The 12,471-nt window shown below is 39.2% G+C and overlaps 1 protein-coding gene across 1 annotated transcript in view; it reads left to right on the top strand.

Annotated features, from left to right (window-relative positions):
- RALBP1 (ralA binding protein 1) overlaps positions 1–12,471 on the top strand; it is a 57,355-nt gene that overhangs the window by 41,700 nt on the left and 3,184 nt on the right. The window contains exons 4-9 of the mRNA XM_012446869.2: positions 1,136–1,485; positions 3,578–3,739; positions 4,731–4,862; positions 9,237–9,344; positions 11,473–11,594; positions 11,842–11,965. Of these exons, the coding sequence (XP_012302292.1) occupies positions 1,136–1,485; positions 3,578–3,739; positions 4,731–4,862; positions 9,237–9,344; positions 11,473–11,594; positions 11,842–11,965 (998 nt within the window). The remainder of the gene's footprint in view (positions 1–1,135; positions 1,486–3,577; positions 3,740–4,730; positions 4,863–9,236; positions 9,345–11,472; positions 11,595–11,841; positions 11,966–12,471) is intronic.

Here is a 12,471-nt window from a genome sequence, read left to right on the forward strand (position 1 = left end):
TCCCAAGTAGCTAGATTACAGGCGCCCACCACCATGCCCAACTAATTTTTGTATTTTTAGTAGAGACGAGGTTTCACCATGTTGGCCAGGCTGGTCTCCAACTCCTGACCTTGTGATCCGCCTGTCTTGGCCTCCCAAAGTGCTGGGATTACAGGTGTGAGCCACCGCGCCCAGCCACACCTAATCACTTTTACATTAAAAAAAAAAAATTCATGAATTGGTGGGCATATTTGCTTAATGTATCCATAGTTGCTTTGACTTTTGTTCTGAATGTTGAGTTTTTCAATTCTCATTTAACTTTTGGTTAAATTCACTTTTGAAATATAGTTTTTTGGGTTTTTTTTTAGACGGAGTCTCGCTCTGTCGCCAGGCTGGAGTACAGTGGCACAATCTTGGCTCACTGCAACCTCTGCTTCCCAGGTTCAAGTGATTCTCCTGCCTCAGCCTCCCAAGTAGCTGGACTACAGGCATGTGCCACCATGCCTGGCTAATTTTTATATTTTCATTAGAGACAAGGGTTTCACCATGTTGGCTAGCCTCTTGTTGGACTCCTGACCCCAACTGATCTGCCTGCCTTGGCCTCCCAAAGTGCTGGGATTACAGGCATGAGCTACCATGCCCAGCCTATTGTTAATTAATTTTTTTATTTTTTGAGACAGTGTCTTACTCTGTCACCCAGACTGGAATACAGTGGCACAACTATGGTTCATTGTAGCCTCAACCTCCCAGGCTCAAGTGGTCCTCCCAACTCAGCCTCCCAGAGAACTGGGACCACAGGTACATGCCACCATGTCCGGCTAATTTTTGTATTTTTTGTAGGGATGGGTTTTCACCATGTTGTCCAGCTTGTCTTGAGCTCCTGGGCTCAAGTGATTTGCCTGCCTCAGCCTTTCAAAGAGCTGGGGTTATGGGTGTGAGCCACTGTGCCTGGCCAAGTGTTGTCTTACATGTTGGTGTTTACAGAGGAATTGTATGACCTTTGTGCAGATAAATATTTCATAGCAAGAGGTTTGTTATTGGTCAGGTTGCTGTTCTCAGATCTCCCTAGCAAGGGTGTGTGTAATGGTGAAGAAAGCTTGTGTGTTTGATTTTATTTTCTCAGTATCTTCTCTCTTCTGAATTTGAATGTTTTAAGGAATTAAATCAAAGGTGGATGAGCTAAAAGCAGCCTATGACCGGGAGGAGTCTACAAACTTGGAAGAATATGAGCCTAACACTGTAGCCAGTTTGCTGAAGCAGTATTTGCGAGACCTTCCAGAGAATTTGCTTACCAAAGAGCTTATGCCCAGATTTGAAGAGGCTTGTGGGAGAACCACGGAGACTGAGAAAGTGCAGGAATTCCAGCGTTTACTCAAAGAACTGCCAGAATGTAACTATCTTCTGATTTCTTGGCTCATTGTGCACATGGACCATGTCATCGCAAAGGAACTGGAAACAAAAATGAACATACAGAACATTTCTATAGTGCTCAGCCCAACCGTGCAGGTACATGGTCTTCTCTACACACATCCCCTCTAGTACTGACACTGGGGAATCGGGGTGCATTTTCTATTGCTGAGTCACATGTAGAGCAGTGATCTTGAGGAGATAGGTAATGAATTAGCTTGAATACAGGTCTTTCATAATGTGGACAGTGTTGACGTATAAGATAATGAACATACTTGCCCTTTAGCTTGTAATGATGTAATGTGAATACGGCATAGTCTTTGACGTGGGTTTATAAACAAGGCCTGATGACAGGGATTGTTCATTAGTGGAGGAGGAGCCCATGGCATCTATAGTTAGAGAGTTCATGTGTAGAATTTTAGAGATGCCAGTTATTTCATCAAATAGCATTATTACTTAATTGTATCACAAACACACATCAAACTCAAGCACTAAGGAACCTAAAATTAATTTGTTTGGTCAAATATTTAGCCTGAGGATTTCATTCATAAGGATGGATCCTAGAGGGACATGTTATAGGATCTGAATCTGAGAAGTACTTCAGGGAATTGGGTAGTATGTTAATTGGTATTTTTTTACAACATACACATTGACCTTTCTTTGTTGCTGCTCAATTGGTGCTGTCATAGAGTATATGTTTTCCTTTAATTAGAGTTAATGATGTTTTGCTCAGGCCAATAAAAAGGGAGATGATAGGTTATATTTATTATCTTAAGCCCTCTTTTTGGTCAGTACTTTAGTCACTATAAATCACTGTTGCTGTTATCAGAGTGTGTTTTCATTTACTAAAGAGTCTTTCAGCCAGGCACAGTGGCTCACACCTGTAATGCCAGCAGTTTAGTAGGCCATGGCAGGAGGATAGTTAGAGGCCATGAGTTCAGCCTAGGCAACATAGCAAGACCCTGTCCCTACAAAAAAAATAATAAAAAATTAGCTGGGTGTGGTAGCATGTACGTGTAGTCTCAGTTACTTCAGAGGCTGAGGTAGGAAGCTTGCTTGAGCCCATTAGTGAGCTATGATCATGCCACTATACTCCAGTCTGGGTGACAGAGCAAGAATCTATCTCTAAAAAATAAAGATTCTTCTGTTATTCATTGATTACACTTTGAAAGCGAAAGTTTCTCAGATTTTAATTTGGTCATTCATATTAGGATTTCAGGATCTGGTAAATATTACATTGATACTTAACATTACTATAATATAATAGCAATGATCGTATCGTAGGAGAGCCAAGTGTGTCGTGAGAGTAAGTTTTAGGTAGGAAATAATTTCTTGTATTAGCTTTTCAGTCAACCTAATGCCCTGGTCTCCTAGCATATGAACATCCATACTTAAATGCTGGCTGTGTCAAAGTATTTGTTTCTGGAGTAAGAGCTTTCAACCTCAATCCAGCTTTACTACTGTGGTTCTCTCACTTCCCTCACAGTCCTCATTCAGCCCATTGTGTCTGTTAAAAGATCTCAAAGTAAGTTGAAAATAAAGAACATAAGATGTTTTAGCCGGGCACGGTGGCTCACACCTATAATTGCAGCACTTTGGGAGGCTGAGGTGGGTGGATGATTTGAGGTCAGGAGTTTGAGACCAGCCTGGCCAACATGATGAAACCCTGTCTTTACTAAAAATACAAAAAAATCAGCTGGGCGTAGTGGCACACGCCTGTAATCCCAGCTTACCAGTAAGGGAGGCTGAGGCAGGAAAATTGTTTGAACTGGTGAGGTGGAGGTTGCTGTGAGGTGAGGTGGAGGTTGCTGTGAGCTGAGATTGTGCCACTGCACTTCAGCCTGGGTTACAGAGCGAGACTCTGTCTTAAAAAAAAAAAAAAAGAACATAAGATGTTTTAATTAGTTAATATTGTTGTAATAGAAAAAATAAACAAATGGATGGACATCAGCTTCTCTATCCTTTTCTTGGCTTTTTTTCCCTTCACTTCCTTCTGGTGCTTGAATATATGATTTAACTCATATTTTACCATTTTTTTCTTAAATTGGCCATTAACTAGGAAAGACTGTGTTGTCAGTACTGGGTAGATTTTTCTTTATGTGCCCAGGGTTAAAAGATACATGATGTGACAGACACAAATAAGTGAAATATAATAATTTTAATAGTTTTCTTGTAAATCTTTTTTTCTTAGATCAGCAATCGAGTCCTATATGTGTTTTTCACACATGTGCAAGAACTCTTTGGAAATGTGGTACTAAAGCAAGTGACAAAACCTCTGCGATGGTCTAACATGGCCACAATGCCCACGCTGCCAGAGACCCAGGCGGGCATCAAGGAGGAGATCAGGAGACAGGTGTGTGCACCCACTTGCCATATAGCCTGCCTCTGCATTGGTCGTTGTGGAATCCAGTGGGGATGGGCTCTTGTTTCCTGAGCACTTTGTGTGTGTCTGGGGCTATGTTTGGCACACTGAAGTCAGAAATTCCCATCCAGTACTATTTCATGCCAAATAAGTTGGAATACCATGGTGGAAAGAGCATGGTTTTTGGAATCAAGAGACCTGGCTTTAAATTCTTGCTCTGCTCTTAGTTAACTGATTTTAGGTGAATTCTTAACCACCTTAAGTGTTGGTATTCTCATTTTAAAATGGATCCTTTTATAGGATTGATGTAAAGATTACTACAAATAATACATAAAACATGCCAGGCATGTTGTAAATAGTCTAAAAATGTTTGCTTTTTCTGGCCAAGATTGCTGTCATCAGCCATGTTTTATAGATAAGAATATTAAAATTCAGGGAAGTTACGTATCTTACCCTATGTAACATGATTACTAATTATAGACCCAATATTTGAGCCCAAATCCTAGGCTTTTTTACTATGCTATTTTGGTGGAAGGAACAATGCCGTGTGTGTGTGTGTGTGTGTGTGTGTGTGTGTGTGTGTGAAATAAGAAACTCAAGACTAAATAAGAAATTTAATTACATTAATGAGTATTTATTTCCATGAACTTTATCAAACCCCTGCTTGCTTTTCTTCCCTTGTACCTGCCCTGAACTCCCAATTCTTATTAGTTAGTGATGATGACATTGGGGATGGGGGTTGTGGATTAAGTATTATTGAACCAATAGAAATTAGTGAATGAGTGCCTAATTCATAGGCAAAACAAATAATAATGATTTCTCAATCATATCTTCAAAAAAATAATTAGTGCCATTATTTTACTCTAATGAAATAAAGAATAATTGAAAAATAGTTGATTCTACATCTTTAGAATTTGCACGTGTTTTTACTTTAAGATATGAGGATATGAAATGCAATTTAGTGTGTGGCATTGCTTTCTAGGAGTTTCTCTTGAATTGTTTACATCGAGATCTGCAGGGTGGGATAAAGGATTTATCTAAAGAAGAAAGATTATGGGAAGTACAAAGAATTTTGACAGCCCTCAAAAGAAAACTGAGAGAAGCTAAAAGACAGGTGAGTTATTATTTTGATACATAATGTTTATAATAGAACATATTGGAGTCTTTTATGTACTCTTGCTTTTATTTTTTTTTTTCTTTTGATGTTGACCAGGCTTGTCTCAAACTCTTGGCCTCAAGTAATCCTCCCATCTCGGCCTCCCAAAGTGCTGGGATTACAGGCATGAGACACCACGCCCAGCCCAAGTTCTTTCTTTTAAGAATATAATATATAATGTCACTTGAAGTGAACTACTCTGATGGGAAATTTATTCACTAAAATGTTTCTAGTCCTGTATTATTGATATTGCAGCCTGGTGTCAGTCACATATTTTAATGAAATCTAGAAAGTTTTCTTGTTTTATTTTTTTGGGACAGGATTTCTCACTCTGTCACCCAGGCTGGGGTGCAGTGGCACGATCATGGCTCACTGTAGCCTCGACCTCCTGGGCTCAAGGGATCCTCCCACCTCAGCCTCCTGAGTAGCTGGGACTACAGGTGTGCGCCACCATGCTCGGTTAACTTTTTATTGTTTGTAGAAATGTTGTCTAGGCTGGTCTCAAGCTTCTGGACTCAAGCAGTCCTCCCACCTCCCAAAGTGCTGGGATTATATAGGCATAAGCCACCATGCCTGGCCTAGAAAGTTTTGTTTTAATTAAAAATGATTTTACTAAAAAATTTATCATTTCCTGCTTGGTTATACCTGTAAACAGGGCTTTCTACAGATGAGAAGCAGACTGGATGGTGAAACACCTTCAGGGACTGCTAGGGAATTTGAGGCATTATAATTAGCCCTTTGGAAATGTAGTGATGAGGGTTGCCTGGAAGGCCCTGAAGATCAGGGAAGATTCTATTTATATAATAATAATAAGAGTGGTGTGCAATACCTGATGAGTTTAGGGCATGCCAGTCAGACTTTTGAGTTCCTTCTTGTTTAGTGTGTTGCTTGGTTCTGGGACTGTGAGTGTACCAGCCACACCAACGGTAAAATCTCAGATCTCTCGATCACCTTAAAATCCGCATTGCAGATCAACTGCAGCATCTAAACAGCACAGCCAAGGAACATTAGTTAGCACTTGCCAGAATTGGGGAACATGATAATAAGTCTCTGTTGTGGTTGTGTTAAAAAGACAAAGGCAACCTGAGTACTTCTGTTTCTTTGAGGTCAGAGATTTGTATTCATGTGAAGGATAGCTTTGTCGGACGAGTGCATTCATGGGACTCTTACATGTGCATTCCAGGATAGGTAATCTAGCAGAAGTCCTCTGTATATTTTTCTTTCTTCTTTTCTTTTGCTCACTAGGTTATTTATCTCTTGCTTCCTTTACCTGTTTCTGTTGTTGTTGTTGCTGCTGTTAAAATTTTTTCCTTCATATCTTAGCCTAGAATCAGATATTGGAGATGGACCACTCACTTCATGAGCAAATTGTAATTGTTAATCATATGGGCATTGCCAGTCCGCCTTTAAATGAAGAGTGCCCTGACTGACCTAGGACAGGGCTGATGGAGGTTTGGCTTTTGTTTCTCTTGCTTCTATATCTTGTTTGGATAAAGGAATCATGATATAGCAGCCAGGGCCAATGTGAGAAGGGATGGATTAACTTTGTCTTACCAATTTTCTTGCTGCTGTGTTTTCACACTAGCCCATAATTCACAAAATGCTCAAAAGATTCTACAAAAGTCTAATGTATTTTTATATATTAGCAATGCACAGTTGGTTATTGAAACTAAAAAAAGAGAGACCTAAATAAATGGAGAGAGAAATCATGCATGTGGAACAGAAGATTCAATATTGTTAAGATGTTAGATTTTCCCAAATTTCAACTTTGAGGAATAAATCACTTTTAAAGACAGAAGTAATATAATTTACCATATTAACAGACTAAAAAGAAGAAAAACCCACACATCATATCGGTAGATGCAGAAAAAGATTTGGTAGAATTCAATACTTATTCATGATAAAACTCCCAGCAAATAACTTTCTCAGCCTGATAAAGAACATCTACAAAGAATCTACAATTATCATACTTAATAGTGAAAGACTAACTGCTTACCCTAAAATTGGTGAACACTGCAGGGATTTCTGCTGTTACCACCTCTATTCAGCATTGTACTAGACATTCTAGCCAGCTCAATAAAGCAAGAAAAAAAGCACACATATTGGAGAGAAGTAAGTTTTTATTCTTGGATAACATGATTATGTATATATAAAATCCTAAAGAATCTACAACAAAAGAACTAATCAGTGAGTTTAGCAAGTTTGTAGGATACAAGATCAGATCTACAAATGTCTAATGTATTTCTATATATTAGCAATGCACAATTGGATATTGAACCTAAAAACAATTAAAAGGAGACTTAAATAAATGGAGAGCAAAATCATGCATGTGGAACAGAAGAATCAATATTGTTAAGATGTTAGGTTTTCCAAAATTGATCTGCGGGTCCAATTGCAGTCAAAATCCAAACAGATGGTATTGTGAAAATGAATAAGCTCTTCTAAAATTTATGTGGAAATACAGATGACCAAAAAAAACCCAAGTTTTTTTGCTTTTGTTTTTGTTTTTCGAGACAGAGTTTCACTATTATTGCCCAGGCTGGAGTGCAGTAGTGTGATCTCGGCTCACCACAACCTCTGCCTCTTGGGTTCAAGCAATTCTCCTGCCTCAGCCTCCGAGTAGTTGGGATTACAGGCATGCACCACCACGCCTGGCTAATTTTGTAATTTTAGTAGAGACAGGGTTTCTCCATGTTGGTCAGGCTGGTCTCGAACTCCTGACCTGAGTTGATCTGCCCGCCTTGGCCCCCCAAATTGCTGGGATTACAGGTGTGAGGTCAACAGTTTTGAAGAAGAACAAAGCCGGAAGTTTGGAGGACTCATACTGCCCGATTTCAAGACTTACTAAAAAGCTGCAGGAATGAAGACAGTAGGTATTGGATACAGATACACATACAGAATAGAAAGTTCAGGAGTCGACCTACAGATATATAGGCAATTACTTTTTAATGAACATGCTAAAATCAGTGGGGAAGGGATTTTCTTTTCAACAAAATAGCACTGGAACACATGCAAAGAAAAAAAAAATCTTGACTGTCCATATAACATATACAAAAAATAACTTGAGCTTCCAGAGGAAAAAACAGGAAAATATCCTATTGATCTTGGCTTAGTAATTTCCTAAATAGGACACAAAATCTATAAACTATAAAAGAAAAATTTGATGAATTAAATTTTATCAAAAATTTTTAAATATGGTCTTTAAAAGATATTAAGAAAATAAATATCCAAACCAGAAGTTGTGACAAAATATTTGCAAAAGCTTGTATCTGATAAAGGACTTGAATTTTTTTTTTAAAAGTTTACTGTTTAATAAGAAAACCAATTTTTAAAAGGCAAAAATTGAAACAAATACTTTACCAAAGATTATATATAGATGGCAAATAAGCACATGCAAAGACTCTCATGATCATTAGTAAGGAAATACATATTAAAAGCACTCTGAGGTAACAGTATACATCAGCTAGAATAGGTTGCTCTTGGTGATGCAAAATGGTGCAGCCATTTTGGAAAACAGTTGGCAGTTTCTTATAAAGTTAAACAGATGGTTACTTACCATAGCACCCATCCTTCCCACTCCTAGGTATTTATTTAAGAGAAACATTTGACCTCACAGAGTAAGTGCACAATATTTCTAACAGCTCTAGTTATAATAGCTTACTACTAGAAGGAACTGCAATGTCCATCAGTTGTGAATGGATAAATAAATTGCGGTACATGGATTGCATGGAATATTGCTCAGCAACTACTGATACTGATACAGACAACCAAATAGATGAATCTTAAAAGCATTGTGCTAAGTGAAGGAAGCCAGATAATCACACTACTTACTGATTGATTCAGTTATGAAACTCAGGGAAAGGAAAAACTACAGCAATGGAGAGCAGGACAGTAGTTGTTAAGATGTCAGTGGATGGGGGAGGAGCGCAAGGGCACTTTGTGTGGCGATGGCAATGTTCTAGAGCATGATGGTGGTGGTGGTGGTGACTTGACTTTATGTTTGTGAACACTAAATTCTGTGCTCGATTTACACTCCTGACTACACCCTTCCTAAGTATCACAATAGGTAATTTCTGTGGAAGGGTACCAAAAGTGGCGAGTACATTAACCAGAATTGAACATTTTCACAGTGCAGCCACAGACTAAGATATCTCCATGTTATATTCCAAGCCCAATTACCAAATACCCATCCATCTAAATGGTTCATCTGACTGTTATTATTTCAATTCTAGGAAATGAGAAGGAATTGTCTAGATTTGTGGTGGTGTGAATTTGTTGAATATGTGTTGCATATAGGCTGACCAGTTCTTTTTTATTTGTCTTACTTGACAGGAGTGTGAAACCAAGATTGCACAAGAGATAGCCAGTCTTTCAAAAGAGGATGTTTCCAAAGAAGAGATGAATGAAAATGAAGAAGTTATAAATATTCTTCTTGCTCAGGTAACGTAAAATCTTTTTCTCTATTTTGCAAGACTTTTAGTGGTCATTTAAAAATAATAACTTGAGAAGCTCTACTACAGATGTGTATCTTTTAACCAAAATTATAACGTGAATTTGAGGGCCTGTATCTGTTTTATTTGGCACTTCCTTTGTGTTTGTTAAAATGTTGAGTTATGGTGAAAGAAACTACCTTATATTCAGTAATGACCCCTAAGGGCAATGGACTCCTTACTTGTTCTAGGTGCTTAATCTAATTTCGTCTACACACAGGTCTCAGTTATAGATCTTTTCCCTAATTTACAGATTAGTGGTACTTGTTTCATATTAGTGAGATCAGACTTTTAAAAATATTTTTAAAACTATTGTTCCTGACCTTACAAAGTCTGGGATTCTTGAAATGTAAAATACAGATTTTATCTAATAGTTGTTGCTGATAACACCTTTTAGATATTTTGATTTTATTCTTTGCAGGTGAAAGTCAATTGTTGGAGGCAAATTGTCTTATTAGTCCTTCATTGATTTAACAGATACCTCTTTCATGTCTACTGTATTCCAGTCATAGAGCTGAAGATGAGCTGATTTCTTTCTGAATTTCTCAAGTCAGCCTTACTTTGTTCTGGAAATTGCCAGAGTTTAATCAGAAAGAAATGAAGTTCTAGGCTCTGACAACATTGTGTCTAGGCTTCCAGAAACTCATGAAAGTGGTTTACCTAAAGCCTAATAGGTTTCAGTCCTTCTCTGTCACTTCTGAAACATGCGTTGTTTTGCCTAGCAGGAACACATAACTGTTTTCCCCTGAGGAGAGGATGAAGTCCCAGATTATGTCTTTGTTTCAGGGTTTTTCAACCTGGTGTTTGTTGGAATGTTAGTTTTAGAATCTTAGCTTTAGAATTAGCTTTAGAATGTTAGCTTTGGAATGTTATTGAGAATGGAATGCGGAGGTACAGGAAAGACATCTGTGTGTTCAAAAACATTTGAGCAATACTGTCGTCTTTCATCTCCGGGAGAGAGGTTCACAGTGCTGTTGGTGGTTGTGGGTAGTTCATTTTGGCATGTGATGATGGTAAGTACCTGCTCTTTGAAAGAACGTCTGCACCCATCTCCTCATCCCCACAGCTACCTTCTGTTACTCCCTAAGTTTTGTCTGTCTTGTTCTTTTCTCTAGGTTGGAGGGGCTTTCTAGATCTTGGGCAGATAGGGTTTTTTTCCCCATTCTTTTAATAAGACTGGTGACCTTATCAGTCTTAGAAGTGGATATTCTGGTAAAGCAGAATATTGAATATTGACTATTTAAATACATTTGGGTCAGGCATGGTGGCTCATATCTGTAATCTTAGCACTTTGGGAGGCTGAGGCGGGTGGATCACTTGAGGTCAGGAGTTTGAGACCAGCCTGGCCAACATGGTGAAACCCTGTCTCTAGTAAAAATATAAAAATTAGCCAGGCATGGTGGCAGGGCCTGTAATCCCAGCTACTCAGCGTCTGAGGCAGGAGAATCACTTGAACCCAGGAGGTGGAGGTTGCAGTGAGTGTACCACTGCACTCCAGCCTGGGTGACAGAGTGAGACTGTTTCAAAAAACAAATAAACAATGAAAAAAAAAAAACCTCTGAGGACTTTAAAGAGGATGGTGGCTTATGGAAAGGAGAAAAAATTTCTGTGATCTTTCCTTTTACTCTGATCTACCTTAAAGGTAACACTGACATCAGCCAGACATCTCATGGATCCTTCTTTTCCTAGTGACCCTATCAAATGTCACTACATACACCTACTTTCCTGAGAGATGGGAAGGGATTAAGAGTAGGAAACTAAAGCCAATTTCGTCCTTCAAGCCCTGGCTTCTTCCCGTGTGTGGGCTTCATGGGGCTTTTGCAGTAGGAGGATGTGAGGTTCCTGTGTGGCATTTTTTTATTGAGAAAAATCTAGTCGTTCCCCCAAAATAACTTTACCTTTTCTCAAAGAAGCCTTTTCTTGACCCTAATGAAATAGGATGTTTTTGGTTGTGAAGTACATAACTCATGTTCAGCACTTAATGGGGCTCAAGACTTCAGGGCAACGTGGGAGACCCCAAACAAGTGACATTTCCTGGAGTAAAACTCAGAGGTGTTCACTAGTGATCATTATTTCAGGAGAATGAGATCCTGACTGAACAGGAGGAGCTCCTGGCCATGGAGCAGTTTCTGCGCCGGCAGATTGCCTCAGAAAAAGAAGAGATTGAACGCCTCAGAGCCGAGATTGCCGAAATTCAGAGGTAAAGGAAAGCCAAGGGTTTTGAGGCTTCTGAGAATGTTTCTTTAAATTTAAACATAATTGTTTTATCTCTTAGACTTTCCTACAAAAAGTATTAGGCATGTGAAATTAATCATCTTTAAGTTTCTTATTTATCAGGTCTTAAGAATGGTTTTATATTGAGGAGACTCATGAAAATGGGTAAATATAAAAGGAGGTCACAGACAAGCACGCCCAGTAACGTCTTCCTTTGTCTCTCGCCTTTGCAGTCGCCAGCAGCACGGCCGCAGCGAGACTGAGGAGTACTCCTCTGAGAGCGAGAGTGAGAGTGAGGATGAGGAGGAACTGCAGATCATTCTGGAAGATTTACAGAGACAGAACGAAGAGCTGGAAGTGAGTTTTGGAGGGAAGTAGCCAAAAAAGCATACTAACTTGTAGAAAGTTGTAGAGGCCACATATTTACCCTCAGAATTGTCCTTCTTTTTCTTGATTGCCAGGTGGGAGGCTGAGTAGAGAGGAATTTAAGGGACACCTCACAGAGTGTCTGTGGGACACGAGCTAAGTTCTGGCTAAACAGATGGCACCTGTGTGTCTTCCTCAGGTTGTGAAGTGGCATTCCATGACTTTAGTATGATATATACTTCTCCCGAAGTAAAGGCAAGCTGCACTTTACTGTGTCAGCTTGAGCAGTTTTGAATGACCTAGTCTCTGTTCCCAGAGAAGGTGAACAGCAAAATCAGTGCTAGCGACAGAAGGGACAGTCTCTCAAGTCTCTCTGTGGGTTTCTCAGAGTTTCTCTTGGCCTTAGCCTGAGAGGCAGCAGGTGAGAGGGAATCGCAGCGATAAAGGTCTAGATCACAATTTCCCTTCTTACCCCAAATAAAATATCGGGGTAAGGA

Source organism: Aotus nancymaae, unplaced genomic scaffold, assembly GCF_030222135.1.
Source record: "Aotus nancymaae isolate 86718 unplaced genomic scaffold, 86718_ANA_hifiasm-v0.15.2.pri h1tg000020l, whole genome shotgun sequence".
NCBI classification, from domain to species: Eukaryota; Metazoa; Chordata; class Mammalia; order Primates; family Aotidae; genus Aotus; species Aotus nancymaae.